This window comes from Lichenostomus cassidix, chromosome 1 (genome assembly GCF_008360975.1).
Source record: "Lichenostomus cassidix isolate B80296 chromosome 1, HeHo_3.0, whole genome shotgun sequence".
In the NCBI taxonomy this organism is placed as follows: domain Eukaryota; kingdom Metazoa; phylum Chordata; class Aves; order Passeriformes; family Meliphagidae; genus Lichenostomus; species Lichenostomus cassidix.
In genome coordinates, this window is record NC_139479.1 from 69,121,562 (window position 1) to 69,148,278 (window position 26,717).

Sequence of the window (26,717 nt, forward strand, 5' to 3'; positions counted from 1 at the left end):
CTGAACACTTGTGGAAATGGAGGTGTGTGGAGAATCCCTTCCATGTGGAATGTATTCCACAGTGGAGACTAATAACAGAGAAATTATGAAGCTCCAGATACCAAAAATAACGGTATAACACACACATTTACACCCATCCATAAGGTAAAGCCTGTCCATCACCACTCTGCTCCCTGACAAGAGAAGGAGCAGCTGAGGAGAGTTCCTGGGGGAACCTGCTTGCTGTTGGTGTTTCCCCAAGAGGGGTCTGAGCAACAAAATGAAGTAGAGCTTACACAGCCCAGCAGAGCTGCACTCCAGCTGTGCAGGGTACCTGCCACCTACCTCTGGCACAGCATGAAATCTTGCACGAGCTAATGGCATGAGCCCTGCCAAGAAGCTGATCTGAGGTGCACCGGAGTGCATTCTCACTTGAAAGACAAAGAAACTGAAATAAACCGAAGAAAGAAGTTTTGTCTTTATGACTACAACTCCCAGGACACCAGGGCTTTCCCTCAGCTCTATATAACCAATAAAAAGGAATTACAGAAACCACATTACTAAAATTATCTTAGGCGCATGCATATTCCTGCAAGGATTAGGAAAAGATTAAAACCAGAGCAGCTAGTTACAGTGCTGTCTCATCCAAAAGATTTGCCTACTAATGAGAGATTGCTTGTGTAACACTCTCTCGAGGGAAGCAAAGCATCAGGAGCTGAAGGACCCCAAAGCTGCTGCAAGGCAGTCCTGGTGTGAGCAGTGGGGCAGTGGTGCCCTGACCAAAGTCCAGGGGGACATGCAGGACAAGCTGCAGTGCCACCTCCCTTTGTGTCCTGGTTTTCTTTTCCTGTCCCATTCTGGCAGGTATCCTTTTCTACTTCCACTCTGCCTCCTGCCAAAGTAGTTCAGGAATTAGCAGGGGATGCTCTTTGGCCTCCTTGTCATTACATTTAATTAGAAGACACCCTCATTTGCTTTGCTTTTGCTCTCCTACCTGGCAGAGTAATTTGCAGTTCACAGGCCATTCTAGAGTCTTGTTGTTCTTCCTCTGCCTGAAGTGAGCAGCACAGAGGGTCACACTGAGTGCTTCAGCAGCAGCAGCTGTGGCACAGCCAGAGTTGACAGCTGAAAGAACACCTGGGAAGTCCACAGGATGGTTAAAAATTAATGAGAAAGGAAAAATGCTGAGCATGCATTAGGCTGGGTCTGTCTAAGGTCAGTGCAGAAACAGAGAGCATCACAACTAGGTGGCTCACTGAGAACAAATCAAGCCCTAAGCCCTCTCCAACACAGAGTGGTAAGAAATTCATAGCAGTTGTACCATCTAGCCCCTTTGCATGTCCCTGAAATACCTTGACAGCAAATACAATTCTGGAATTGCCACCTCCTCTTTGAATGGCGCTGCAGTGAGGCAGTGGTTCAGTTTCCATGTTCCTTTGTCATCAGGCTGTGCCAGTGCTGCTACCCAGAGCAGTAACTCATACCAGATCCAGTGCTGAGTCACTTTTTTGGCTTCATTGCACATTTACATCAGCAGTATCATAGCAAGCCATCTGCTTTCAGAGACCAGACATCTTTGCAACACCGTGCCCCATACCGTAAGTCAGTAATACAGCAACTGACACAGGTGCCCAGATAAAGATAATCGCAAACACTTCTATAATGTATGAAATAAATCAGATCTTTCAGAACAGTCACCTTCTCAGTGGGTGCTGAGTGCTAAGAGCTTTTCAGAGCTCTGCTATAACAGTACAGATTACATTGTACCATTTCATATTGCTCTTGACTTTGCTTTTGTCCATGCCTATCCTTAAGCTGTACTTCCGTGGCTTAAAGTCCCAGCCTTCAGTACTTACAAGTGAAATTTGCAAATTTGATGTGCATAAGCTTCTCTTCAGGTCCGCTTTCAAACTGACCTGGAATTAGTAAAAATACTAGCGGGCCAGGAAAAGTATGTATGTTGCTACATGGAATCCTAAAAGAGATTCATGGCTAAGGAGGCAATCTAGGAACAGAATGATGAAAAGAATCCTGTCTGCTCTATTTCTTGCCACCTGTTCACATGAGGCTTTTTTAGCCTAGTTCATTTAAAGAAACAGCAGTCATCTGGCAGAGCTGAAATGCAAACACAAAACAAAATGTCAGCCCTGGAACTGGTTTTGGCTAGAGATCTAGAGAGACAGGAAAATGTGATAATTGTACAATTCACAAATTCTAGGCATTTCAATGGAATTATCTGTAAACCAGGTTAATTACTTTGAAAGAAATAATTCAGAATCTGCTCTGTTTCCTAGAAAACATCAATATATTTAATGAAATTTGCAGTATCTAAATAATTCTTCCATATTTTTTTGCCTAGATAGGGCACAACCAAAGAAATCAAACTAATTCCTCATGACAGCACGGGAAATAAGAAACGCATGGTAGGTATAGGCTTTAAATGCTGCAGTAGAGATGCAGTTTTACAGAAAAAATTCTGTGTATACATGGTTTTGCTGTACACACAAAAGCAGCTGCATTACAAAGGTTATCAATCAAACTGGCTCAACACTTTAAATTCTATTCCCCTAGAAATTCTGAGAAAACCTTAGACTAAATAAGTCCGTTTTGAGTAATTTACCTGGAAGTCATTACATGTTCTCTGAAAAAGGTAGTTTTTCAAGCTATTAAAACAGCCCATCCAAAAAGCCACCTATTATCCTCCCACTCCCACAATTTTGTCATCCTCCTCCCCCTACTTCGGTCCACTTGCACCTGCTGGTTCTTCTTGCCCCTTTGTAAGCACAGCAGATTTAACACAGACCTAACTTGGTTGTGCAAAGCTGATTAAAACCAGAGGAGAAGAGGTGATGTAAAGAATCTGAATAAAGTTAATCTTGGATTAATGACTGTATTCATCATACAGAAGAAGAGAGAGCATTTGGGGAGGGGGAGGGGGGCAAAGAGGGTGAAAGAGAAATAGCACAACTTGGAGAAGCTACAGAGAAACAGCCAGAGAGCATCAATACTCCAGTACATCATGTTCACTGTGCTCTGCTACTGTGGATCACAGCACAAGGTTTTATGTACAACCATGGGCATTCAGTCAATTTTAATTGTATTTCCTGTTGTGACATGCCTTTGGAAAGAGACGTTGTTCTGACTGAAGTGTTTTCTTTCACTGTCACTTTTGCCATCTATTCAGAATCAAAGCAAAAGTGTAGAAAAATAGAGCCTTCAGAATGGCTGGAGCAGATTGTGTTATGGCTCCAGTTAGCTCAAAGGAAAGAACAAAAAAATATCAAGTGGCAGCAATGCCTGTCCAAGACACAGCAGAGATGGATGCTGGACTGGGAATCACACCATTCCCTGTAAGAATGCACTGGCAATGGGTTCTTTGCAGAGAAGGCTTGGTTTAATCTGAATCCACCCCCTGCTTGGTATCAGTACAGCATTAAATTGAGTACAGTTTGGTCCATAGCAAATCACTCTGCTCATGGGCTTTGAATTAGGAAAAAGCCAAGGCTCCTGTTCAGACAATGTAGCTGCCCACCAACTACCCCTCAAATTCAGATTAGACTGCAGGGACCACCTTTTCTTTCTGTGTTTATACACCAGCTGCATTGCAAGCTTCTGGCCATAACCTCAAACAGTAATAAAATTACAAAGCCTGCAACACATTCTGAAAGAACAAAAACCCCATCTGGAAACTGCAGGTATATCAAGTTTATTAAGAGAGGATAAAATGATCTTTTCTACTCTATTAGTACTATTGACTTGTAATCTCTTGATGCAGTTTAGATATTACGGAATTTCAGACTTAATATTCTACCCAGAGGATGATATAAAAGCCAATATTGATTTCCACTCCCTATAAGCAGACTTCATCTCTATGTAAATTAAAGATTGTATAATATATTTCACAATATAGATTAGTTGTCATTCAAGCATTGATCTATTCTCATACCAACAGGCAAGGTCCAGGCAACAACACACCCAATGAAATCTGGTTAGGCCTTTGCCCATAAATAGTCACATCCACAGGCACATCATCAAACACCATAAGGAAAATTTGGGATGTATTTCTTCTGAGAGAAGGAGTGGTGTACACGGCAGTGCTGCAGAAAGCATCACTCACCATCACTGTCCCAGGGGAATAATCAACGCCTTTCTTTTTACCCGAGGTGGACAGGGGAAGACAGCAATGTCTTCCGCCAGCAGCTATTCAAATCTTTCAAGTATTTGGAGAACTTCCAGAGGAGAGAAAGTAAAGCAGCAGCATAAACATGGTAAGATCTCCCACACAGCAGCCCAGCCAGCTTCTCCCCTAACATCCCCCTGGGGAGCAGGGAACGTGAGCACTGCCAACAGCTCTCCCTGTACCGCAGCGAGGTGTTTCCTGTGTGCTCTTCCCTTGGTGAGCAGGAAGCATTTGTTTCTGCTCAGTGATGAAGACAGGGGTGGGACCCACATCTGAATCGTTGCACTTAGGCAGGGGAAAGCTTAACTCTGTCATGAATGTCCTTGTCACACACTGGGGGGAAAAACCCAAATCTTACTCTAGGCATCAAGCCTGGAGCAGCATGGTTTGACCCTGCTGTGAGCAGGACATTGGACAAGAGAACTCCTGAGGCCCTCTCCTGCCTGAACTACCCTGTGGTCCTATGAGAGAGCAAAGGCTTTCTGTTAGGACTGACTGCACCACACAAAGGAGCACTGGAGTCTAAGGAAACAGCACTTGCTCTTGTTGCTGAACGTACTTCCCTTCCTGACTAAGAGATGCATTTCAAATCACCTCCCCATCCAAACCTGTGCTTGCACACAACACAATGTGGGAAAACTTAAGTCTGCCAAAACCCCACCCTGACCCTCCAGTCCTTTTCTACAAGGCAGCCACAAAACTCTCACCTCCTTGAAAAACAGACTTATCAGACCCAAGAAGGCCCTCAGACTATTTCTCATTAGGCTGCTGATAGGCATTAGAAAGCCTCACTGTGTGGTGAAATTCAAAGCACATCACCCAAGCAAGGCTGGAGAAGAAAAACCAAGGTCTTCTAATTTCATATTAGGCTCAGCTACAGCCATTGGAAGTTTGATGATAAAACTTGCTGTGCTACTAACTTCTTTCTTCAGGGGCTTTTATTACCATGTTACTCAGACACTGGACAGCACATCCACTTCTAGTCATATATCATCTTCCCTGTAAAAAGAGGGACTCACAAGATTTTAAACTCAAGCATTGCATTTCCAGCAACACAGTTATTAAGCATTGATGGGCAGCATCCGTAGGGCTCAAGCACACAACTGAAGGCAATGGGCACAGAAGGACACACAAGAGGTTCCCTCTGAACGTCAGGAAAAGCTCTTTCACTGTGACCCCGACTGGGCACTAGCACAGATTGCCCAGAGAGGCTGTGGAATCTCATTCCTTGGAGATACTCAAAAGCCATATGGATGTGGTCCTGGGCAAACAGCCCTAGGTCGTTCTGCTTGAGCAGGGGTGCTGGATCAGAAGACTTCCAGAGATTTCTTCTTACCTTAAGCCCTTGTGTTTCTGTGAATAAAAAGTTTAAAACATCCAACATTAAGCTGCTGCAATTCATATTCTTTTCCCAACTTCCTTGGAGGTCTCCTCTTCATCACATCACCTCACAACCAGGGCAGGCTCAAGGAACTTGTGAGGACATTTAGAGGTGGGAGCTCAGCCAAGGTGCAGCAAGTTCCTTGGCTGTCAGACCTTGTCACTCCAGTGCTTTTAGCTCCGTGGCAGTTTTACACTTCAGAGAACTTTGTTTCAAGTTTGCCAAGGACCCTAAGATTCTGAGCCTTCAGCAGTCAGCACAGTTGCACACACACTAAGATTCTGCTGTACATCCACATTTAGTACACTACCACTCAATTACTGAGAGAGGAACATTTCTCTAATTCGAATGTCTTCTCTCTCTGTCCTCGTGCAGCTAAATTTTACTTAGACCAAGCTCTTATGATTGCCCCATTTGTCCACTGGAGGTCAGTCTCTTGCCACAGAAAGACTGTCCCTCTTACCTGGTTGGTCTACAGGAGACAGAAATCTCACAGCAGCACCTCATTTCCTTGTCACAGGATTTTAAAGCTTTGGGTACAAGATGAGGACAGAAGCCTAGTGCAGGTCCATAATAGAAGCCTGTTCCTGGCATGTCCCTTCCCAATCAAAGTGACAAAGAATTGCAGGAGGCTCAAATATAGTGATTTCCCAGCTATTGAGCAGGCTCAATCCAAAAGCTGTAAGTGCCCTCCTGCAGCTCTCCTGACACCACTGCAGCATTGCAGGAGCCAAATGCCAGGCTCCTCTCCTGGGTAAAAAAAAGCATCTCGCTGGGCAGGGAATTTGTAACAGATGAATGAGCATTTTGAAACATTTTCATGCTTTCTGCATTATCTGGCTTTGTATTTAAATCAAATACTAAAGTGTAATTACCAGCCAATAGATTTTTACTATCAGTTAATCCTGCTTGGCTCGTGTGCAAGGATGAGCTCCAGAGAAGGCGGCTGTTTCGGCTGCTGCTCAGGCTGCGTAGGAGAGGTGCTGCACCACGCTGCTTGCAGCAACACCCGCTCATTAGCAAGGCTTCCCCAGCTACTGCCAACACTTTGCCAGACATTCAGCACAGAGATACGAGTGTTTGCCTCTCCCAGGCTGAGCAACAGATGATGTTGAAGGATGACAACAGCAGCAGCCAGGAGTGAGCGAGTGTGGCAAGGAAGGATGAAGAGCCATGAGAATGGGGCTGTTTGACAGTCACACAGAGCACAGACACTGCTCAGGCTCTGGACTCCATACTGGTACTTTAGATCAGAAGCACTTTGGAAGCAAATCTGCTCACTGTCCCGCCATGCTGTAATTCCCACTGTGGACCAGCACATGAAATTGATTGCTGCCAGATGCAGGCACGACACTTGCTCTCACTACAGCACCAGGCATTTAGCTTGCATGAAGCAGAACTGAAGCCCAGCACCTGCCGTGCCCTGGTCTACAGATTGGCTCCCTTTGAGTCCCACTTCAGAGTCACACGGACACGATCTCACCAGCCAGCTGACATCAGGGCTGTCTAGGCTGCAGTTTCAGCCATTAGGACTGATGAGATGAGACAGTACCCATGCCCTGGACCTCAAGGCCTGGAACTTTCAAATTCTACTTTATTTTCTTTAATTTTGTGCTAAGAAACTAATGGTGCCTCCTGTATCTTCAGTTCTGTCCTGCCAAGACCAGTGATATTCTCAGAGGGAGATTTTGTCTTTTCATCCCACTACCTCTCCATTTCATTCCACATACACTTCCTCAGGAAATAAATTTTTCTGCATCCTTTCTATAGCACTGATATCCCTGTTAGCATTCAAGCAGTTGGGTGAAAATAAATGGTTGCTGCCCAAACCCAGAGGGAAACAATACCTGCAGCAGGCTGGTAATTGCAGCAATTGTGCAAAGCTCACATCTGGAAGCTTTAGAACAGAGCAGCACTTTACAGCTCTGCTTTGCTCACATATTCCTTTTATATATACTACCACCCTGAGTACTGCATGTTTTGCTTTCTGAGCAGAACACATTACCAGTTCACTAGACTCCTTTAGCAATTCTTGTATTCATGAATTTTAAAAAAGACCTATTTACTATTTAAAATGTCAGCTTAAGTCTATTTATCCTAATCAGGTATCGAGGCCAGCAGCGCCGCCAGTGCCGTTTGTACCCTCATGTCTCATCTGATCAGTGAAGGAAATAAAAGCTGAAGCAGGCAGATGGCTGAATCAAAGAGAAAGGTCATTGCATACTGCAGCTGATAAGGTGAAGAGAATAAAATAGGGAAGGTGATCTTCAGGGAAAAGGTTAAAACATAGCCTCACCATTTGGAGGCTTCCATATGGAGATAAAACAAAGAGAAGTATCATCAATTTCACCAAAATATTTTCTCCTATTGTTTAGAACACAAAAAAAAAATCCTGACCTTTCTCTTCTTCCATATCTCTGCCCTAAAAATCTTTATTTTCCTACCTCCCATTTAAGAGACAGAAGAATGCCACAGATCTGTGCTATTATTATTCCCATATAAGTGAGGCATCCATGCTTAAATGCTTTTACTCTGCTAACACAGTAAATAAGCAGCAATGTTATAGACAACTCCCTCATCTCCTACCTCAAATAATTCTAGCTGTTGGCAGCTGCCTCACCATTTGGTGTATTTTAACTAGGTTTGAAAATTCCTAAAGTAAGGATTTATTATGTCTTTCAGCAAAGTACAAATAAAATCTATCAAGCCATATAAATTATTCACATAAATTCTAGAAATGTAGCTGAGAATATAGGACAGGAGGGGCACCACAGGAGAGAGATGGAGCACCCTTTACTTAAAGGGTGCTTAAAAAAACTGAATTTAGGTCTACCACTTAAAAGCAGTGGTAGACCTAAATTCAGTTTTCTAGGCAGACCATGTCAACTTATAGAATAAAGATGGCTCTTAGAACTTTTTAAAAGCATGGGCTGTTGTGATAGTCACTGTGGGTTTTGAACAGAGTACAGGGGATGATCAAAAATGGGATACTGCTTTCAGGTAAGTGCTTGTCTGATGGCAGCTGGTTGGGTACAAGGCAGCAATCTTGCTTATCTTTCTTAAAACATTTGTGAAATGTCCCAGTGGTGCTTTGCATCACTTATGGCAAATCAGTGACTGGCACTGGGAGCAGCAGTGAGTCAGCAGGATCCAGGTATTTTAAGGTAAACCCCAAAGGCCCCAAGGAACTGCAGACGCCTGTAACTAATCAAGAGCACAGCACTGCACTGCACACATTATACACCTTAACAGTCTTGACACAGATTAAATATTCTGATGAACCTACACAAAAGGTCTTCCCCAGCAATACAAAAACTTAGCCAACTGCTGTATGCGAAACTTCTAAACAGTTGTTACATTCTAAACTGCATCATAAATACAAATCATGTAGAAATAAATTTATGGGCAAACTTTTAACAGCCATCCTTGAAAGGGTTACTTTCTCTGTCACTCTGAGAATATGAAACAAAAATCCTTCTTCCTTAAATACAGAAATAATGATTACAACATAATGGCAATCATAAGCAGTTTAGCCAGCTGTGTGAAGGCACCCTGAGAAGTTTTAGGAAGCATACTAAATTTGGAAGGAAACACAAAAAGAGCAGTAAAACAAACCAATGCAGGTATACCAGAGAAAACCAAAAACCAGACCAGAGAAAATTAATGTGAACAAACCTGAAAGAATGTTCTATGCAAGGCTAAGGTGAGGCCTCACATGGCTGGAATAAGCAGCAACTTTAGAAGAGTCACATTTCACTAAGCTAAGCCTGTGCTAAACAACCCTATTACCATCATCTTCCTCCACAGAGAAGCAAAGCCCTGCACTCTGAAGCAGCACCCTTTTAGCACCCACTGTTACCAGCACAGTCACAGAACGAGGATCTATCCAAGGCAAGGACACCATGGCCAACCAACCAAACCACATGTCCTTCCAAAGCAGGGAAGGGGAATATCCTTGGCTGGTAACATGCAAATTATCTACTAAAATCCAGGAGGAGACTCACGAGAGGAGGAGGCAGAGGGACAGGCTGCAGGTGACAGCCCGTGCTGGGCTGTGGAGCTCAGGAGAGCAAGGGCATTGCCACAATGGCTGGACAAGCAGTGGGCATGGGCCATTCAGCAAGTCAGAGAAAGATAACTGGTAAGGGACTAGAAAGGTAAACTCTAGTACTAGAAACATCAAACATTAACAGTAGGGTGACTCAGGGAACTGACTAAAAAATTCATCAGCACTGGCAGATAGCAAGAGAACACCTGATTTCCAGGAACAGAGGAAAGAGAGCTCTGCCACCCCCTTCAGTGAGGTTGGCAGGACTTGTGTTCAGAGCTGCTGCCCTGGAGTGAGGTGACAGGCTGCCAGCATTAACTGGCATTAGGATAACTCAGGCAGATTCCCAGGCCTCCCTTCCCTCCTCTGCCCTACACTTCACTGGCAACAAGCGACTGCTGAACAGAGCAGTTTTCACGTGGTATGACAGCACAGAGTGAATGAAATGCCGGGTGACTCAGGAAGGCAACACACTGATGACAAGCTGCTGAGAAATCTCAAAACAGTTGCCCTCAGCGCTAATCTCCAAATCACTCTGCATGTAACCCCTTACCAAGAGAAAAGCACAGAACTCCAGCCTGCTCTGGCTAATCAGATAAGAAGTTCTCTATCTGCAGCAGTAAGAATTAATCTCCAAGAGACTACTATATTTAGCTAAGAATCTTAGGGGCAACTTGTCTTCTTACGTAGCTGAAAAGCCCAGCCCAGCACAAACCTGAGACTGCTTTCCATTTGTAGGAGTGCACATCTATGTCACCCAGATGGAAACACATTTCTCCAGAGAAACCTACAGAAGAGACTTGACAGCACATGAAAAGACATTCTTTGCGTGCTAGTAGAGAAAGTAAAATACGATATTCCTTCTCCCTGTTTTGTACCTAAACAACTTTTTTTTTTTCAGTGTTCTTGTTCCTTCTCTTCTTCTCTTAATGAAAGATGATAGTCAGTTGGGAATCCACATTCCTGTAGTAGCCACACTCCCTTTAAAATCCAAGAAAACTGGGAAGGGTGTTCAGTGACAAGCTCAGGTCTCTCATGACTGTTTTCTGGCAGACACCAGGGCCTGAGGGATTCTAGCAGGGATCATAATTTATTTTCATTCCCTGTCTATCACTCTCAATGTTTAAGCACCTGAGTGCAGATCTGCCTCAATATGCTAAAAATCCTTGGACTTTGGTGCATGTGTGAGTTCACATATGTATGGACTCACTCTTACCAGGAATGTTTCAGACTTAAAAGTAAAAATTCACACCCCTACAGGGCAAGCACCTCTCCCCAAAGCAGACTACAGCATGCTGAATATTTCTGTTTATTTGGTTTTTCAGAAGGAAAAAATGTGTCACCTTAAAAAAAAAATCCACTGTAAAAAAAACATCTCTGAATAAGCTGCTCTAATATTTATTTTACTTCTTGTCTAGAACTAATACCTCAGCTCAAAATTTAATTTGTGCAACTTCAGCTTCCAGCCATGAGATTCTAATGAAGTCTTCATTATTATCAAATTTGCACTCAGTTCAGTTTACACTGAGATTTTAAATATATTTAAAAATTACATCCTTGCTGTACCCTTAGGTATGTTGTTTCAAGGGGAAGAGAACATCTCTTCATTATTAAGACAGTGCCCAGCACACAAGAGAGAACATAGCTGAAAAATACATCAAGAACCAATTTCCAAAGGAGTCATTTCCCTTCCTCCCAACTCCATCCACACACTGAAAATGAGCTCAGTTTGGAGCTTGCTCTCAACAGTATGCACCCCCTCTTACAATAAAGGTGTTTTTCTTCTCCATTCATCTTGGTAAAGAGAAATCTCAAATACCCAAAACTACAGCTCAGTTTAGCTCCACAAAAATTCTTTAAAATTGAAAGGGCAACCACAAAAGCAGTAGAAGCAGCATGCTGAGTGACCATCAGTCCTAACTCCAATCGAGCTCCAACGAGCAGTTATAAATGCTTTACTGAGAGAACCTCTGAACAAAAAAAATTCAAGCTTGAATATTCAGTTTCTATGTAGAATTGGTGCCTGTGCTCTGAATTACTTGAATTAAGTTCAAATCAAAAAGTGGAAAATTTGAGATAAGTAAGAACTGAGCGCCAAAGGGACTGGAGTTTTCAGCTGAACAAAATAAAGATTAATTTATTTTCCTAAGAAACAACCGAGTCTAAGATGCATAAACAAATCTGTTTCATTTACAATTAAGCTACTATATTACACAATTGGTTTATATAAGTTCTTCCCAGTAGGATGAAAAGCCTCTCCTGGCTTTAATCTGATTACAATTACAAGATTTAAAGTATTTTTCTAGTAGGCCTACATGGGTTTGTATTTTGCAGTATTGTGCTTGGTGTCACTAACCTACAAAGAGATGACTTCTTATTAAAAAAGTGGGGAAGAAAAGTTGCTAATATAACTTGCATTTTCTGCCTTGTTCTTTCTGGAAGCAAAGCTGGGATTTAATGCATTGCACTGAAAAAATCCCTAAAGCTACCTGTAGGGAAATTAATACTTGCTTAGACCAGCCAGGAACGTGGAACTTGAATCAAGGCTGCAAAAGAAAAAAGTATGGATGTTTGGAGGAGCAGCAGTACCTCAAGGGATTCTAATCTGGTTTTGTAGACTTCAGCCTTCATCCCAGGAACATCACAGTTCTCTGGACTCACAGATAACAGTTGGAAGCCTTCCATTTTCATTTCCATTATCAGTAAGATAAAGATAAGATAAACAGCAAAATCTTACTAATCTAAGGAAAGAAACACAGGCTCAAAAGTGAGACTTTATTCGTATTTGTTACTTATGCACAACCCAAAGTATGATAAAACTGATAAAAACAGCCTAGAATAGTGTTTACATCACTAAATTCAATTCACATTTCCTCCATAAAATACCAAAAGGAAAATGACAACATTGCAGGTTCAGAAAAACAGGTTGGCTACTATGACTGAAAAATCTACACTATCTTCACTGGTCACAACCGATTGCTTGTTTAATGCTTATTATTTAAAATAAGCACAAATTACAAAATTTCAGACACACTCAACTTCTGTGCTCATAAAATATATTTTCTGTCGTATCAAATTTCAGTAGATTGGAAAGAATTTTCTGCTGAGACATTTCATTTCAGCATGTATCAAAAGAACATGGAGAGTGCTCTCACCACCTACACAGTGATGCAACACTGAGGTCGCAGCTGCACCTTCAGCTACATCTCCAAAGAATCACTTTGCAGGCCACTGTGCAAGCACACCACGATGGCAAGGACAAGCCATCTCCCACACAGTGATGAAAACCACCATCGGGCTACAGCCTAAATTCTGTCCTCCCTGGTGGACACACAGACCTCAGACTCCAGGACACAAATTAGACAGACTTCAGCTCTGCATTTTAAGGCAAAACAAAACCAGCTCCAACTGGGACAGAGATCAGTGAGTACCTTTAGCTGCCCCTGGTTACCAAGAGCTGTGGTTGCTCACCCTACACAGAGATTGGTCACACTTTGTGTGATAAATGTTAACATCAGCACGTTACCCCTCTACCATAAAGGCAGCCGCCACAGATTGAAAATTCATATGCAGATTAAACAGCAATGCAGTAGCCAACAGTTTGCATGCAAACACCGTGTTAGACTGTTACATTCTCAGGACTAAAACTCTTAATGGTGTAAACACAGGTTAGATAATCACTTTCCATTTCTCTTTTTATTTTACATACTTCTTTTAAGAACACATGGGGAGGGCCTCACAGAACAAAGGAGCTTTACCAAATGTTAGACCTGGAATAACACAGACTTCTGTTACAAAGATTAAAACTGTAATCTGGTAAGGAAAGAACTCTTCCCCTGCTATGAATAAATTTTTAAAAGCCTCATTAGGCAAAGCAGCAGCCTGACTCTTGGTCCAGAAGAGAAAAAAAAAACCAAACCAAACAAAAAAGAAGTTTAATACTGTATTGCTGATTTTAAAAAAGAAAATTAAAAAAAAAAAAAAAAAGAAGAAAAACAGAGACAGTCAAAGCAGACTTTATGGACCAAAAAAGTGTGTGTGTGTGTATATATATATACGTATATATATATATATGTATATATATGGCATAGTACCTCAACAGCCATCAAAACTGCTTCAACTGCCTGTGTTTTATCCATGGGATGTACTGGGAAAGAAATACATTCAAAGTAAGAGTTCTGAATAAATGTGCTACATGACTACACATGTACAAATCAACAACAACAGAACTTATTTACACACATTTATACCTACACGCATAAAGACCAAGTTTAATACTTGTGAAATGTATCTGATTGCTAGATCTGGACTGTTCCAATCTTTAGTAATAACAGTAGCATTTCAACACTGCAATAGCCACAGGGGTTCAATCAGATCTATTCTGCATCCAGCTGGTCTTATCATAAGACTGAAAAGCTCTACAGGTATTTTCATTTTCGTTTATAGTACAGACATGCATCTCCTACCCAGCAGAGACCCCCCTAACACTCTCCTCACCAAGCAGCCAGCAACTCAAGAGCTGCTACTGTTACAGACATATCCTGTCTGCTCACCAAATGCTCTTTTTGGATCATGTGGATTCATTCTTCAAAGTATACACTTCATCATCTGCTACATGTTTAAGATAAAAAGGAAAATAGTATAAAAGCAATTCTGTATGCATAAAAACTTAAGCCCAGAAGTGGTTAAAAAATAGACTAAGGTGGGCATAATTAGTACCTAATAAAAAAGCTAGAAGTTACATTTATGGAACTCAACACTTCACTCAGCCATACAGTTAACTGCCCTCAAAGACTAACAACCAGAACAATTCACAAGTATCTAAATTGCTTACATAATTAAAAGAACAAGATGTAAAGTCAAAAAAATATATTTTATCCCTTCAAGAACAGGAAAGTAAAATAAAATGCTGGTTCTGTAACAGTGCAACAACTGCAGCATATTTTGCACGCAGCACAAGAGTTGCTACATTTAGTGGCACTTAAGTATTATGCAGTAAATACTGAAAGTAAGACAAGTTTCTGATCTGCATAAGCATAATCACATCATTATTACCAGAGTTGCTAAGCTACAGCATTCTGAATAATACCAACTCAATTTTAGCACTTTCCTCACTAGCCTTAATACACGTCAACGTCCTGCTTTACACCTTGCTAAGAAAGCAATCGCCGAAGCCAAGTATTTAATGCAGTTGCCAGCAGGCTTGGCTCAATCTGACCAGTCGTTCTCATCAAACTCGGAGTCGTCGTCGGAATCGCTGTACTCCACGGCAATGCGCCGCGACAGGATGGTGGCCACGTCATTGCCAACGGGCTCGCGCTTCGCCTCCTGCTCACGCTGCTCCTGCACCTTCTTCAGCTGGATTCCTGCAGAGACAATTACCCTCAGACAGAGCCTGCCAGGCTAGAGACATTTTAAACTCAACGCTGTATACTGTATTCTTACGATATACTCAGGAAGAAGGAGGGGAAAAAAGAAAGCAAGCACTGAGTTAAGAGAGCCTCCCTGAGCTAGGAAGAGGGAAAGACAAAAAAGGCAGATGGGAATTCATTCTCAGAGACTGAATGCTTCTGGGCTTCTGAAACTGCTGTATCTTAAAGCTAAATATTCAAGACTATACAGGTCGTTTTGATCTGAAGATGAGAGTTTTCAAAACTGTATTTGGAAATACCATTAGACCTGCAGCTCCATATTGTAAGCGAGGTCAGGAAGAGCCATTAGTCACTGGTTAGAAATTCAGTGGGCTGAAGCCTGATGTTGGATTACTCAGTTCTTTTGAACAGAAGCAAAAATCCATGTACATCTACTGGCACTTTACATTATGAACACAAGTACTGTTTTCATTAGATTATGTCCACACAAACACTAGAACATGCTTGACAAAGCTGTGCATCTTTCAGCACTTGGAAAGATCCAAACTCACGGCTGACAAATGTCAGAACAGGCATGTGGTACCTGTGGTTAATGACATTGGCCCAGCTGGGAAAAGAAGCCATGAACTCATTTCAGTGGAAAACACTGTGCTCTCACTGAAAACAATGAATACGTAAAGCTCAGTGTGCACTTACCCATCCTGATGGCAGCCAGAAGATCGCTCCGTGCATCGCTCATTGGTGCCTGCTTGGCCTCTGACGCCGGAGCAGCGTGCATGGGGGAGGAAGAGAGGGATGCACCTGCAGCAGGAGGGCCTGGAGGGGGAGGAGGTGGGCCAGGAGGAGGAGGAGCAGTGACAACAAGCCCACCAGAAGGAGGAGGATGAGCAGCTGCATATGTAGAGCCAGTCACCAGTCCGGAATGCGAAGGTGGCACAGGAAGCTGAAGGGGACTAACAAATGCAGTTTGTGCTGAAGGAATCATAGGGGGAGGAGGAGGAGGGGGAGGACCTGCAGGATTGTAATAATCCACCATCTGAGCTGGGAGCATCCTATATGAAACAAAACAAAAACATTTAATGCATTGAAAGTTAGGACTTACAGAATCATCACCCCTCAAACTGCACTCATCCAACCTCAAGTAAAACAAAAATCAAAAGCAAATTAAACTGGTGACTTAAATATGCAAGTGATTATACATGTATGAATTGTCAAATATTGGTGAGGTATTGAGATTTATGACAAATGTTGAAGTAAAAGACAGTGTCCTTTCAGCACTCTACAAAGTGAGCTTTTTATCTTAATTCTCCTACCTAGTTAGGTATAAAGCTGTATTTCTTATTAAACATCTACTCTGTGGGACCATTAAGTACAAAGTCTTTGATGAAGAGACCAAGAAAACTGCAGACTATGCCCTTTAATTCCATAGAAGACCAAGATGTTATAGAGGACACAGATATGGAGAACAATGGACAGGAAAGATTTGCCCAAAGGTAAATGTCTCTCACGTGCTTCTTTGGATAAGTTTATCAGTTTAAATACCATTAAACCATTGATACATTTGATTGATTCTTTAAATAGGAGGCACCGGGAAGAGCTCATTTCTTTGTTAAAATGTCACTAAAATAAATCTTAAGCAGAAAAAAAAAAGAGAATTGATAAGAGTTTTGAAGTAGGTAAAGAACTAGACACAGGAGACAGGAGCTGAAGCAAAGTGAGTGATGGCATTGAGTGACACATGCCAGTGTGTGACAACTGCAACACCCTGACAATGGTCATGGACCTGAGGACTAAGCACAATAATGCCTTACACATGGGAAACAACAGAGAAAGTCAGGCTGGAGCATCCACTCCTAACTGAGTCATCTGCAGCACCCTAGCCATGAATCAGGCAAATGCTATCCCAGGATGCATCAAGCAAGGAGGACAAACCTTGGCTTGCATAGTATAGAACAACATGGGCAAGGATGACTACAGCTTTCCTGGGGTTACAGCTTGAAAGTTTAAGCTATTTACACAAAAGAACAGACACAGACTCATTACAAAATAGATGTTTTCTTGCTACAGGAAAACCAGTACTCTGGAGCAAGCCTTCCTTCAGAATGCATTAAGGCAAAATATCTACACAGGAGTTTGATAAATCTTGATCTTGAATTATAAAGTGGCATTCCTCCTGTGGCAGTACAGAATTTGTATCTGAGGAGACCCCTTCCAATTCTATGACAAGCTCCTCTAAAAAGTAATTTCAGGAATGCAACAGAAACTGCCACATTAATCACAATCAACAATACTCTTTCTGCACATTCCCTGAAGTTTAAAATATTATCCAAATTATCCTGTAACTACTTTCCACTTCAAAGGAAAATTATCCCCATTTCAATATTGTATTAGGCACCTTTAATATTTTACAACTATATTGACTTCACCAGATTCAATACACAGTTCATTATTTCTGCCTTCACTATTTCTTCACTTAAATTCAGTCCATACACAGAAATTACACCAATTTTTTCTGTCCTCCCCAAGGAGGTAACTAATGTATTTGGGGTCTTTTTTCTTGATGCATTACATGTTACGATGGCTACAAAAAACATGTATTCCTCTGGCTTTGCCAAGAATCCACTAGAATAAATCAGGAGATTTACCCATATTCTGCTGGTACCACAGGTACTGAGGTGTGCTGGCCATCTGAAGGCTGGGGTGGAGGTGGAGGTGGCTGCTGAGGTCTGTTGAGAGTAGCGTGCCGTACAGTGGTGGAGGGTGGTCTGTATTCGTGCTCATGGCTTTGGGCTGCTGCCATGTACTGTGGACCATCGCCTGCTCCATAGGAAGGCATTGCTATCTGCTGATGCAGGGAATGATTCGGAGTAGCAGGGTAAGAATAATCTGTAACATCAGATGCATGGGACCTAAAATTGAAGTAAATTGATGCAGAAGAACTGATTATGTGAGTGTAGTGGCATTATATAAACAACTGACAAAAAAAGCTAAAAAAAAGACAATCAGCATTGTTTTTCTTGCAAAAGGACTCCCCGATTTATCAAGCACCACTCCCTCTTAAGTCGACAGAAAGCACAAGAATTTTAGTAGCCATAAGGAAGCTTATGGTTTTTGTCAATGATTTTGACAGTCCATGGTTTGAAATGATAATACTTACCAGCCTGCCTCAAGTTAGCAATGGTAGCAGAAAAAGAAATGCAATACTACAAGCACTTGCAATTATGCAGAAGAACGTATTTTACCAGTGCAGAGAAACCCAATTTTGAAAGTTAGAAAATGCTTTTTATTTTTTTTTTGCACAATTAATTTTGTTGGAAAGGTTTAAAGAAACTGGGAAATGTAAATATTAGTTGAGCAGAGAGTTCATAAAGATACAAAGTCTAGGATGCTCTGTCAAATAAGCCCAAGAGAGGGAGCAAAAGGATCTTTTCATCCCATTACTGTGAAGACTTGTTTTAGTAATGAACAATGGTGCAGCCTGGCTTTTAGTGAACACAGTAAACTGATGCACTTATCTGTGAGACTGGAAGCAAGGGAAGCAACAAAAAGCCAGGGCTTTGAGTAAAACAAAATAACAAACCCTTTGGGCATTTTGTCCTCTTTCATGCTTCCTGCCTGTTCCATTTTCTTTGCGTCACTCATGAACTCAATGCCCATTTTCCTTCTCTCCCACTCTTCTTTTCTTGTTCTTACTTTTCTCACATTAATTTGCTGGTTCCTGTTTGGATTCAGCTTGTGTTTCTCTCTCTAAAGCACAATAAGTATAACAAATACATTGTAAATTCTCACAGTCCAAACATTGGGATGTCAACATTTAATGCTGAAGTCTTACAATTAGCAAACAAGAAGAAATATGACCTTATTTTTTAACTTTAGCATTAGGAAATAAAACACAGTATAAACAAATACACTTCTTTGGGACCTGACTTACAAAATACTGCTCAGGCAGTAGCTGGCAGCATGAAAACATCTCTCAAACCAGTACTTATTTCTATATGTATGGGTTTTTTATAGCTTAAGATAACTCCAAGATGAAAAAATAAAAAGTCTTCTCTCCGCCTCACTACCATTCGCAGAATTAACCCTTCATAGATGCAAAACAGATTCCAGGATTCAATCTCAGATATTTGATACACTGAAATGTAAAATACTGCATAATTTATAAAACATAAAAGGCTTATGTAAGTGCAAGGTATCTGTCATACCACAACATCAAAATCCAACATAGAGATGCATCCTACAACTTCTGCTTTAAAAAAAATCCTACAGATTGCAAGTCTCACAGATATCTGCAAACAGCCAAATACATGTTGACATTGCTAGGAGATAAAAAACAAATCACTTCAATATGATAATTTGAACTCAGGAATCTTGGAAGCAAGGTGTTAAAGCTGAAAAAAAATTCAAAATGTGTGAAACAGAACTGATGAAAAAACCCACACCTTTTACTAGATCAACCTATGGAAAGTTTTGTCAGTCTGCAATGTTTCATTAAGACTAACAGGAGACACGGTTTTACATTAGAAACTGTAAAGAAAAAAACCAAACATTTTTAGACAGGGAGGGAATCTGAATACATTACTGAAAGACCAACAGCGATATTAAACACTGTGTTTCAATTGAAAGGTCATTACTTTTCACAAAGACCACAACATTACAAAATTCTGAGCAGATTTTTTTTGTTTAATTAATCTCCACTGGATAGTGGAATAAAGGTATCAGTCCACACCCTTGCAGTGGTAGCTGCCCCCTCAACTCAGCCATCCAACAATTTAAAACACTTTTTCCAGTGGACTCTATTTATTTCTATCTTTATTGCTAGCACTTAATCACAACAGAGGATATAAAATAAGTGGGAAAATTCTCTGATGGGACCAGCTTAGTGAAAAAACTAAGACTTCAATGCACATCAGGAAAAGGTAACTCCCACTGAGCTCAAAGGGAATCTCAGTCAATGAAGATGAATTGTGCTGCATGTCTCTACGCAGAGATTTTTGTTATTTCAAGCAATAACATCTCATCTGGTTTAGTAGCTTGCTTTTTAGCCTAATGTAACATCAATAAAGCTGAACTCTTCTTCCATTAAAGCATTCTCTTTGAGGCAAACATATTCGTGGCTGAGCAGATCACAGAAAAATATTTATTAAGCTACCAGAAGAGCACCAAACAACAGACTAGACACTAAGGAAGAGCTACTGACATGATTTAGTAGAGGCTTAAATGCTTTTGTAACTACAGCTACTGAAGAGCAAATATAAAGCATGCAGCAAACACTTCTTTCTCTGCAGTGCATAACATTTTGATGCCAAAATGCTCACGTGAAGCTGAGGAAGAAAAAACAATCATTACAGAATCTGTTACGTCATTTATGCTTTAAAATAATTTTGAAAAGAATGTTTTAAACGTGCATTGTATGTTTTGTCTAACTATTCCCATCCTGTAAAAACACCTAATTCTACTCAGTATTGCTGAACATACAACTGTGGTATAACAAACAGCTTTGCTGTAAACAGACCTAGTATCTGGGGACAGTGATCCCTCGGAAGATGCTCCATGGTACACACTTTGAGACAACCTGTTGTCAGGTCTAAGCTCTTTGTCATATGCCATCATATTCCACTCCTGGCGTCTGTTCCTGGCTTTTCTAACCTTTTTCACCTCACGGGTGGTGCCATCTATACGCTTTTGCTCCTAATGTCCAAACAAAAGAAATAAAGCATGCAAAGAGAGAGAAAAAAGGAAAGGAAAAAAGCTGGTTAAAATGCAGTTAGAGTGCATGAAAATAAGACCAGATTTACAGATGAAGCCAAGTCTTCACAAAAATTTGTCTGCACTGAAAATAAGAATGTCATCTCCTTACGCTATGAACCTCATTAGTAGCAGGACTTTTGATTTGCCTTTGTTCAGTAGGATGCACAGGCTACTGTGATACCCATCTACTGGTTTTCCCAATACAGAAATGTGACCAATTTTAAAAGCCAGAAAGTTTAACTTCTTCTGACATCACGTCTTTTATTTAGACCACCCTGAAGCACTTGTAATTTTCATCTTCTGCAAATCAAACTTCTGAGAATGTTAAATAAGCTCAAGGCAATTCTCATTATTAACTAGGGTCGCAATCAGCAGGGCCTGGAGAAGTATGAAGAAATTGGACACATTTTTCCTATTCCATAGTCTATGTGAAATTATTGCTGTTTGTTTTAATTTCCTCTCTCTTCTCAGATCTGATTAACTACAGAAATTCCTCCTAGTTTCTCCTCATCACTGCTTCCCATTACCTTATATAAAAATGAATTACACTAATTCTCTCTGCAGTGAGTCAGTAATACTCAGGCCAGTAGTATATTACAACTTGAGAGCTTCATGACAAACTTAACTGCTTACATCTTTCAATATAATATAACATCAGCCTCAACCAATGTCATTCTCATCCAAGTGTTCATTCTCACTTATTTATCTTCACCTTACTGACAGTAAGATCTCCTAATATTGGGACTCAGTGCTTTCACACCTCGGAAATGCTGTTCTCACTACTTCTGACTAGTCAGAATGAATATAAAAATCATACTGGTGCTTCAGTACATAAAATGAACAAGTTTGCTCAATTCAAACTGAGAAGGGTATTTGTCTGCTACTCCTTTTCTCAGTACTTACAAGGGAATAGGGGTTTTTTTAATCAGCTCTAGATCCCACGTCTTAGAATACATGTTTTATTGATTAGTAGGTTGGTATTAGGCCTTTGGCTGCTAGAAAAATAGTTTATCAGGAAAGAATTATATTGCTATTCTGAGAATGCAGTCAGTGAATTGTACTGAGAGAAGAGCTTGGTCAAATGCTGGTAGGCAAGCCTTTTACTGGGGAACCTAGACCCACAAAGTAAGGGATAAGAGCTGGAAAGCTAGCTCAACAAAAAGTACATCATAGCTGAACAGGACTTTTACTCCAACTGTCAAACAGCACCAAGTACATAATTCTGAAATAATGTATTTGGCATTGTATAACTAACAAAAGACTATCAAATTGCTTACTTGCCCTTATTTTGGATCTCTTGCTCGTTCATGCATGTCTGCATGAGGGACCTGCTGATCCTGCTAACAGTTAGAATGACAGAAGAGACTTTTTGTAGTTCAACACCCAAATGTTTCGACAACTCTTGCTCATTCCTGCAGTAAACACACTTTTGGTCTGAATTATGTTAAATAAAGATGATCATCTTGGTTCTTAATCAGTTCTCCCAAAATATTTTTCCTCCACAAACTTTTCAGAATCGCACACTTTTTATGTCTGATAACCACTTTTTCAGACAGTGGATTTGGAGCAGAAAGGACACAGTGTCAGTCATGCTTTATTTTAAATATATAAAGTTTTCTAATTGCCATGGTTGAATACATGCTCTTTAAAAGCTTTACATCCATCTTTTTCAATTACTTGCTGCAAATGTTTTGGGTTTTTTTTAATTTGTGACTTTTATCCTGATTCACTCGTTAAGATTTTGTTACTGAGTCATGTTGGATTTGAGAAGTACAAATAAGCCTTTTGGTTCACTGAAAACACTTAGTTTTCTTTCAGAATAATTTTGTCATCTAGGAGTCACAATTACATATTTCATGCAAGATTCTAAATGAAATAAATATCCACCTTTTGACCAATATACGATGATATTGGGAAGACAATCATTTTAATACAATTCCTGTACAATAAGGAGGGTTCACATGACTACTTACAGTTACTGCTTACTATTTAAAAGTTTAGTTTTAAATAGTTTTTTTTAGAAAAGGTAAATACATATGGATGTATAAACAACAAAAAATAAACACAAAGCTTAGTTGGTTTCAATTGGTTCAGATTTCAGATGGATAGGTTGTTCCAGTACAGCATGTGTAAGCATGCTGATGTATAAATACACTGGAATACTTTTTAGTCTAGCAGTACCAAATCCTATTGGTATTGATTTTTTTATTAAACATTATATCAATACATCTCTAAAACATTAAATGTCATCCAAAACAGTGGGGCAGCCCTATTACTAGCAGCTGACAAAGCTACATATACCTCTAAGAGTAGTTTGAAGTTGTTCCAGTAGTAGTTTCATTCCCTTGACAATGGTGACAGCTCTAGATTTAGTAGCCAGGGCAAAGATGACAGAGCTCTAGGGGATCTGCAGCCTCTCCAGATGACTACAGTTTGAAATATTTCTCAGGAAATTAAAGTAATATTAAGAGAAGTTACTTTTTTTAACCAAGTGTAATAGAAGCTGTGGCAGACAAGTGGGTGCTGTAGATTAAGCCAGAAAACATCATGAAGATTAAGCCAGGTACGTCATTCGTGTTGGCAGGAAGTTATTTCAGCAAAAACAAAATACATTAGAGCCTTCAAACAGGGTTGAGTTAATTGTAAGTTTGATGTTTGCATCAAGAATTAGCAAGTAATATTTCAAGCATCTTAATAAAGAATTAAGAGCTAGTAACAGAAAGTAGCTTCAGCAAGTATTTGCAATACTTTCAAAAAACTGGAAGCACAAGCCTAGAGTATTTTCCTGATCACAGATTTATAAAATCCTATCAAAAAACAAGTCATCAAGAATGATTTCTGAAATACAAGCTTTCCAATTTTTTTTTACTTCTTTTAATAGCTAATTATTCTCAGATAAAAAGCAGAAGCTATAAAAAGCAAATGAAAACACCTTTCCTTTGTTTACAATTGCCCTATCTACAGTCATTCAATTCAGAATACTACTGATATATACCAAGTCAAAACTACATTGAACTCTCAGACAATGATTTACTGAATGTAAACAAAATAGACTACACAGATTTTAAACCTAAAGAATAAAAATTACAGTTTTCTTCAGAACAAAAGTTCACCTGGAGGAGCCAAATCAGAGGAAGCCTGTTAGATTTTTCCAATTAAACTGTATACAGAAACGAAAAGCATGATATTTGAGGCAAGAAAATCAAACTCCTCACAAACCTCCTGCTGCAACAGCTCGAGCACTTAGGGTAAATTACGGAAATAATACTGGGAAACTACTCTCAGACCTCACTGAGTGCCTGAAAACTAGGCTAAAAAGTAGTTGTGTTTGGTCAGCTGAGAAGGATGGCATTTGGATGTCTAGCTTGTAATTTGCTAAACAATACACATTTATTTCACCTGCACAGTTTCTCAACAACTATCAAGTTTTGTGCTTCTACAGAGTACAAATTGAGTAATGAATTCTTATTTAATAGATTGAAAATTTAAGTTCAGGTACCAAATTGTTAATAAATGCTCTGGACTCATTCCTGGTTACTGCTACTGTAAGGACAACAAAAGAAAAACCTGTGGAACAAAGTGTGCCTTGGAGACATCTCATCCAAACCATCCTGCTCTCTAAAGGATCCAGATCATAAAATGCTCATTTGTAAACCATCTTCTGGAAAGCTACAACTGAGATTTCTTCCTGTCACAAAGTGAACTTTATCCATGCAAACTGAAATCTATGCTGCTTTGTTCTTTGCTGGGCTTGGCATATATTTAATCAAATCAAATTGCACTTCAGCTAGAATTTATCAAGGGGTATTTCGTTGATGTATGGCTATAATCCTACATAACTGAGATTGAGCATATTTACATTTGGTTTGCAGACTGTAATAAGACATGTAAACTCTACAAAAAATATACCAGGGATGGAAATAAGCGGGATGTGATGCCTAAGACAAAGTCTAAAAGCAACTTTTATATTTATATATAAAGTAGTTTTGTACAAATCATTCTAAAGGAATAAAGAAATGTTCAAGTGATTTTATAAATTCTTATAAAAGCATCTGTATTTTTTCCTTTAAAATCAGAGTGGAAAACCTGGGAAATTGGAATGGAAAAAACTATAATCCCAATTCCTTTCCCCTCCCATTACAATGTCTTTTTCTGGAACACAACAGGGCCATTCTTCTGGGTACCAATAAGCAGATACTGGCAAAGGATTCAAGAAAGTATCTTGGAAGATAACCAAGTACTCCTAAAATTCAATTTGCTGCCTTCTTAAAATAGACAGGATAAGCTATAAAAATGGAATGCACTGGATCTACAGCCACACAAAGAGGAACAGTCTTTCCATACACACAAACCAAGTATGACCTGGCAATTTTTATGGCTGGACAACTGCACATAAAATTGTAATGCACAAATGTGCTATTATGTTTCTGCTTTTACCTTTTGTCTCCTCTTTTCTTTTCGCTTATCTTCAGTATCTTGTAACATTTTTTCTTTCCAAAGATCAAAAAAATAGGAAGGATCGGTATAAAACTTCAATCCATCTTTCTTATCATCCCTGGAAAAACAGCAGAAGAAAAGCTAAAAATACATAAATTTGCATGTTTTAAATCTAGAAACCTTACCTTTGGTGATCATCCAAGCTTCAAGCTAATCAGTAACTACCCTTACTAACTGGATGTCCATAAACAAATACCACCACTGTTTGCAGCAGCAGCAAAAGCACATCCTTTGACCATAAATCCTACAAATTTACCTTCCAATTAAAAATCCTTAAAAATCAAATACACTGCAAATGCTCTGATACTCCATTCTTAAAAAAAATTAAAATTTATTGCAGATTGAGTTTTATACAGACACCTCACCTCTTAATACCTCTTAAAAGTTGAAGAACACAGTAAAACCCTGTTGTCCATATCCTTCAGACAAACTGCACTCATTTCATGAACAACAATAATGGAAATGGGAAAAGAAAACAGAAAACACAGTCCTGCTTGCTGCTCTTGTATTGACCAGCAAGTAATCAGGAAAAGGAAGGGTACAGACTGTACCCTGTGTATATGCTGGGGGCAAGAGGGGAAACAGTGAGAAGGCAAAAGCAACAAACACAACTTTCTGGACAAAGACACCAAGGAAGCTAGTTTAGTGTATTATTTTTTTCACTTTTTACATAATCAATGGCCCTTGTTCTCTGATCTTGTGCTGCCATGTAAGACTTGAGTTGAAATACAATGACTTTTGTTAAATATGACTTATAATTTTAAGCATGTCAATAGCAATTTTTGTTTCCATGAACAGGGAACTCCTGAAGAATCAAATCTCAATAATCAATATAACTTTTCCCTTCTGCTGTAATTATTCTCTGCATATGATTTGGAAATACAAGGCAAAGTACAAGAATGTAAACAATCGATATTTCCTTACCTATAAGGTGAAAGAATATTCAGAGGTGGTGGTTTGTCACTTTGATTATAAATATCAGCCACTGGGTTCGGAATGCTGTTCTTTGAAACTACCTGCTGGTCTTGAACTGTTGAGCTCTTGAATGCTTTTTTCATGTTGATGTCTTGTAAGGATACTATCAGAAACAGAAATATTTATCACAGGTCTGAAATGAATGAAAGTGGATAAACAACATCCATTTTTCATTAACTCTTTGAAACATTTTCTGCAAGATACAGAAAGATAGATTTTTTCCTTGGTGGATAATCCTGATATTTAAGCACAAAGGCATGTAAGAATGACTCTAACAAAACAGATTTAAGTCTCACTTGGTCCAGAACCTCACGTAAAATAATGGAACCATGGACTGTGTCTTGGAAGATGATGCAAGAATTCTATCACATGCAGATGTCCAATGATTTCCCCTTTTTACAAGGTTTATCCTGGACTTCTAACAGCAGACAGACTGGCTTCAATACCGAAACGCAAGATCTGGTATTCCTCTGACACAGCAAGTTTTATAATTACACATAGTATCCATACACTTTCCACCCTATTCTAAGAATA

General features: G+C 39.9%; 1 protein-coding gene across 2 annotated transcripts in view; it reads right to left on the minus strand.

Annotated features, from left to right (window-relative positions):
- Positions 1–12,330: 12,330 nt before the first annotated feature.
- WASF3 (WASP family member 3) overlaps positions 12,331–26,717 on the minus strand; it is a 65,336-nt gene continuing 50,949 nt past the window's right edge. The window contains exons 5-10 of one of the 2 annotated variants that reach the window (XM_085062579.1): positions 26,133–26,286; positions 25,149–25,266; positions 18,541–18,707; positions 17,606–17,869; positions 15,657–16,012; positions 12,331–14,954 (exon numbers count right to left, since the gene is read on the minus strand). In XM_085062579.1, coding sequence (XP_084918705.1) covers positions 14,797–14,954; positions 15,657–16,012; positions 17,606–17,869; positions 18,541–18,707; positions 25,149–25,266; positions 26,133–26,286 — 1,217 coding nt within the window. In that variant the 3' untranslated portion in view covers positions 12,331–14,796. Of the gene's footprint in view, positions 14,955–15,656; positions 16,013–17,605; positions 17,870–18,540; positions 18,708–20,475; positions 20,652–25,148; positions 25,267–26,132; positions 26,287–26,717 lie in introns of both variants that reach the window. The other variant, XM_085062569.1, reaches the window with a different exon arrangement.